Genomic DNA, 5,378 nt, shown 5'->3' on the forward strand with positions numbered 1-5,378 from the left:
ATTTGGTATTCACAGCGTGGCCATCTAGATTTGGAATAGGAAAGGAAGTTTATTATACAAAGTGTTTAACCGAAGGCCATCCATGTTTAGTTGCATTCGATTACGGAAGCGAAAACAATGTTGTGAGCCAAAGATTGGTGGAGAAACTCCAGTTACCAGCAACCTTTCATCTGGATCAAGCATGGATCAAATTCAGTACATGGATATGTGTGAAAGAAGTATTATGTGATATCGCTCCCATGGACTCTTGTCATCTTCTTATGGGATGGGCATGGCTTCATTTTAAAACACTCCATCTTGATGAACGTTCCCTTTATTTGAGGCATGAGGGACATCAAAGGAAGTAGAAGTTTATGACACCAAGACATGTCAGTAAGGATCAACGTAGGCTGAAGGAGAAAACAGAAAAAGAAAGAATAGAAAAAGAAGTAATAGAAACTGCAGAGGGAAGGGAAAATAAAGAAAAAGAAATGGAACTAGAGAAAGTTTATTCGTCAATGTATTTTCTTCTACAGTTTGTGATGTCATTTTACAGGAACAAAAGGATAAGCATGTGAAGGAAATACACGAACTTCCATGTTTGAAAAGGAAGCTTGTTCATAGTGCTTTATCATGCATTTGGTTCGTCGATAAGAAGCAAATTCGTCAAAGACAACGCATGGAATTATTTATTGTTACATATCAAGGTGGGGTACTATTGCCAAGAAATGTTATCGACGGATTGCAACCATTGGAAAGTAACAAATATCAAGTTGAATTTGATCCTGGAAGAAGAGAATTAGTTTCAACTTGTGAAAAAATAAAATTCCTTCAGAAGATCAGTATAAAAACTTACTTTAAAACTAGTGTCTTAAGATTCGGGACAAATCTTCTCGAAGAAGGAGGGTATGATGTGAATTGCATATGGGTCAAATGGAGGATGACTAATGCGCCGTGTTGATGCAGTTTCTTTTATTTAAATAAGGGCCCAATGCTTTGTAAAATTGGCTGACCAAATTATGTTTGTGCTTAATGATGGAGGCGTGGTTCGGGATCGTCACATGGTTTTCAGAGCAGTTGATGGGATCATGCCCAAGACCTTTAAAGAGATCTCGGATTAGCTTTAGATCATAGAATAGGAACTCTTATAATTCTTGTAATGTTTTTGTTTGGGCTTTACCGGACCTTTAGTTATGTTGGGCCTTTTTGGTGTTTCGGCCCATAGTATATAAGCCATTGTGAGACACATTTGTATGGAGATTTGAGTTTTATGAAACAGTGAGTTTTCTCTCAAGTCTCGAGGTTCTCCTGAGAACCACCGATCCTTATCTTTGAATCTCCGATTCAAAGTGGCGGATCTTCCTCACTTATCTTGGAATCTCCTCCAAGTGGCGTGATTTCCTTCCGTTCCGCAAAAACCCCCAATCGACGTCCTCCATTTTCCCCCTTTTCGTTTTAGGGTTCATACCCATTTTCGTTCTAGATGAATTCCTCCCCAAATCCGAGACGATCCTTCATCATCTGGTAATCAGAGCTCGGTTAGTTCTTCTTTCAAGATTGATTTTGGATTTTGTCGTTTCTCCTTCCAAAATAGTTCGTGCTACATTCGTTTGTTCGCGACTTGTTCGTTCTTTGTGGCTTCTGTCTCGTCTTCGATTGTGCACGTGTTTAGGAAGTTTGAGAAGGGGATTCCACGAACTGATTGCTTGGTTCATCTTTGGGCATCCTCGGCGCCGGATGTTTTGAAGTAGAAATTGTTATTCTTTCGTTTGTGTTGAGGGCGAACTGATTTCATAGGGTGTTGCACGTGTTTTGACCAGAATTGGAAGCTACTTCAAAATTAAGGTGTTATGTCTGAATCCGTGGCGATTGGAGGCAAATTGGTCAATGGAATTCGATGCATACCAAGTGCTTGTTCGCAATAGCTAGTTTGTTGAGGCAGTAGAGTAGCGTGAAGTGGGGAAGACATGTTGAGTTGGTGAATTGCTGCCACGTGAAGCTTGAACCCTTTGTTAAATTCTTACCATTGGACAGACTCATTTGGTGGACAGACTCATTTGGTGCATAGTTGTTTTGAAGCTAGCTGTTCAGGCCTGCCTTAGTTATGTTGTGCAGCAGCTCTCCTAAGTAAACAGTGCAATTTGGCAAGATTTTAGTGGAGCAGAGTTTCATTTTATGAAATCCCAGTCGGTGGGCTTGTGCTTGAAGCGGTTATGGGACAGTAGCTTGCTTAGTCTTTCGGTGCAGCAGCTCTTGGTCCAAGCGGTGTCCAAACTTTTGGTGCATTTTTCTGGTTTTTTTTTGTGCAAAATCTAGTGCAGACGGGTCCAGCAGAGTATTCATGCGGTCAACAAAGTGAGCTTATTACAAACCTCTTTTCAATTTGGTGCTGATTGTGGTAACGGGACAGTGGACTTATCAAGGACTGTTTGTGCTATGATTGGCTGATGTGTGGGGCATGAATTGAGTTGTTCAAACGGTGACAGCAGCTGGTTGGATTGGTCCAATTGACAGCAACATACACTGTTTTCGAGCGGTGGTGGCAGGAAAATTGGTGCTTGATGATTCTGAAACTGTTAAAGCAATTTTGGATAAGGGAAATCCCCATTACGTCTGTGAATCACGGGTTCTTGTGAAACCTTATAAAGAGAAGCCAAAACTTATGCTCAGAAAGCACTCAGATAGAGTTGAGCACCAGCACCCTGCTTATTACGCAGCACACTACCTAGATGTTGACACTGAACCTACGCCAATTCCAAGAGGTTGCAGGAACCCTCGATCTCTGAGGAGCCTGATCATTGAACAGCAAGAGGAGGCTGCATTTGAATTTCAGAGAAGACGTTTTGCAGAGCTGCAGTTGGCCCAAAAATCTTTCACCATTTCACCCCATTTAGGCTTTAACGCAGCAAAAACTTCAAATGATCATTTCAATGTCCATTCTGCAGAATCTCTCAATCATGTTCTGAATGACAAATCCGGATATATGGATAACAATTACACTGCTGAGGACAGCAATCAAGGACTGAATCTCCCAGATAGCCCATTTTCATTTCCAGTAGATAGTGGAATTTCAGCAGTTAAATAATGCTTGGAAGCAAAACATCTCTAGTTTTCTTGGTGCATCGGTGACAGAACAGAAATTTTGTGTAGTGCAGCAACCATTTCTTTATTTCAGTTGGTGGCAGCCTTTTTATTTTGATGTGGCAGCAGCCTTCAATCGTGTTTCGGTACAGCAGGTGTAGTGAATTGCCACGTGAAATTGGAGTTAGAAGTGCTAAAACAGTTTGGACTCACTGCAGCAGCGTGGCTTAGTCCTTTTGGTGCAGAAGTTTCACTTGAGTATCTAGTTCATGCGGCATTTCTTTGATTGGCACGTGAAATAGGCTAGCAGTGCAGCATGGTGAAAGTGGCAGATTCAAGTTGTTGGTGATTGTGATTGGCACATTTTTTTTGGTTTTGGTTTGTTTAATGTCAGGTGCAGATTTGTTTAAGCTGCCACATGGTGATGCATAATTAGACAGCAGCTACTTTCATTGGTGCAGCGGATATTAGTACCTTATTTGTTTTAGTGCTTTTTTTTACCAAACGGTGGCAGCAATAGGCTGGATTGGGTGCCTGTATCCCTTTAATTTCATTCGGTGCTTAGTCATTTTGGTGTAGGACATCAACCCCTCGCTTAAGAGAAACAATTTTGGTGCTGCTTCATTGGCTAAACAGTGCAGTTTTGGGTCGTGTTTTGGCTGGTTTGGATAGCAAGCGTGCTTGCTGGTTTGTTGCAGCTTTGCAGCTGTCTCACTTTGTTTTGGGCATGGATTGAGTTGATTTTTTTTTGGATGCTGTTGTGATTACTCTCCATTATGCATATGGTACTTATTCTTGTCAGTATAAGTCCTTTTCTTGAATTTCTAACTTTGTTTGAGTCTCTTGTCCATCAATTCTTTTCGAGTTTGATTTTCCCTTGGATTCTTGTGTTGTGGGACAATGTACCTTGAGCTAAATTGTTGGAAGTATTGCTTGTGTAAGTTTGTATTAATCATCACAATTTAGCTTGAGTATTTTGTTTCATATTTCCAGTAGTAATTCTAAATACTTTGTTTAGATTACACTTGTCTTTTAAAGTGCTTTTCTCGTTGTCAGAATCTTAGTTTGTCACATATTCACTCTCTTTGGTTTAACGCTTTCTTGCTTTTGGTGCTTTTTAGTTTGTCTTTAAATTTCCTTGGTTTTGTCTTGGAGTCATCCTTTCCTTGGCCTCCTGAGTTGAGCCTAGATTCATTACGTCTTTCACTTTGATGTTGATTTCTAGATGGGTTGATTGGCGGTTCTTTGAAGAACTGAACAAGAACTTGAGAGCGAGTGAATACACTTTGAGAGTGAAACACGAGTGGAATTGAGTGTAAACACGTAAGGAGTGGTGAGGCCCATTTAATAATTTTATCCCCATTACTTTTGCTAACCACTTACTGTGTTTTGTGTTAGTTCTTGTTTCCTCTCTTTCACTGCAGGAATTAGGAATTTTGAGCACTCCAGAATGTTCCATACACGTTCAACCTTGATAGAAGATATCAACTTCATTGTGTCCAGAATTATCAAGTTGAATAGCAAACTTGGGAATCTTAGAAAGGAGCACCATGAAGAAAGACGATCATTACCAAAAGACAAAACAAGTGTTATTAGCTGCACCAAGTGTGAAGGTTATGGACACGAAAATTATCAATGTCCTAATTGGAACGCAAAGTACATGAATCTTCAGGAACTCCAGGATTACATTGTATACTTGAAAGAGGTAAAGAGGAGTGTTAGGCGAAAGCTCGAAGTTAGGCAAGAGCAACGAGCAAAAAGGGAGCATGAAAAGGCGGAAAGAGCATTAAAGGAAATGTGGGAAAAAGCAAGACAAAAGAGAGAGCTAAAAGAGAGAAAGGAGCAAGAGCTAAGAGAACAAAAGATGAAAGAGCTTAGAGAAAGAAAAGAAAAACTGCTAAGAGAGCGAGAAGAGAAAGAACAAAGAGAGAAACACGAGAATGAGTCTCTCCTCACACCCGTGGCATGCATGGTTGAGATGAAATCCTTAAAGGGGGATGATAATATGTTAAATTGTTGTTCCCATTCACATCATGATTTTTCATTGGGAACACTTACTAATCCCTCTCTTTTTGTCTTAATGCCTAGGGAAGACTTATACATTAAGGAGCAATGGCATAAGCGATGGGGTGAGGAAAGGATGATAGAAAAGGCAACAACAACATGGGCAACACATGAACCTGCATTTAATCATCTGTTTGTGTGTTTGTCCTATCATGAAAATCCTGAAGGATTTCAGGGACACTCTTTTTCTATTCTGATTATTATGGGTTGTTCTCCTTTTTGTTCCACAGTGAATAGTATACTTGTGGTTAAAC

At 40.2% G+C, this 5,378-nt stretch overlaps 1 protein-coding gene across 1 annotated transcript; it reads left to right on the plus strand.

The window, feature by feature from the left end:
- The first annotated feature begins 1,829 nt into the window (after positions 1–1,829).
- On the plus strand, positions 1,830–3,064 carry LOC146881620 (zinc finger CCCH domain-containing protein 18-like). Its single transcript, XM_085669259.1, has 2 exons — positions 1,830–1,893; positions 2,466–3,064. The coding sequence occupies exons 1-2, from the start codon at positions 1,830–1,832 to the stop codon at positions 3,062–3,064; spliced, it is 663 nt and encodes a 220-aa protein (XP_085525385.1).
- The last annotated feature ends 2,314 nt before the right edge of the window (positions 3,065–5,378 follow it).

This window comes from Vigna unguiculata, chromosome 11 (assembly GCF_037176805.1).
Source record: "Vigna unguiculata cultivar grain cowpea cultivar isolate G323 ecotype 2 chromosome 11, ASM3717680v1, whole genome shotgun sequence".
Lineage (NCBI taxonomy): Eukaryota > Viridiplantae > Streptophyta > Magnoliopsida > Fabales > Fabaceae > Vigna > Vigna unguiculata.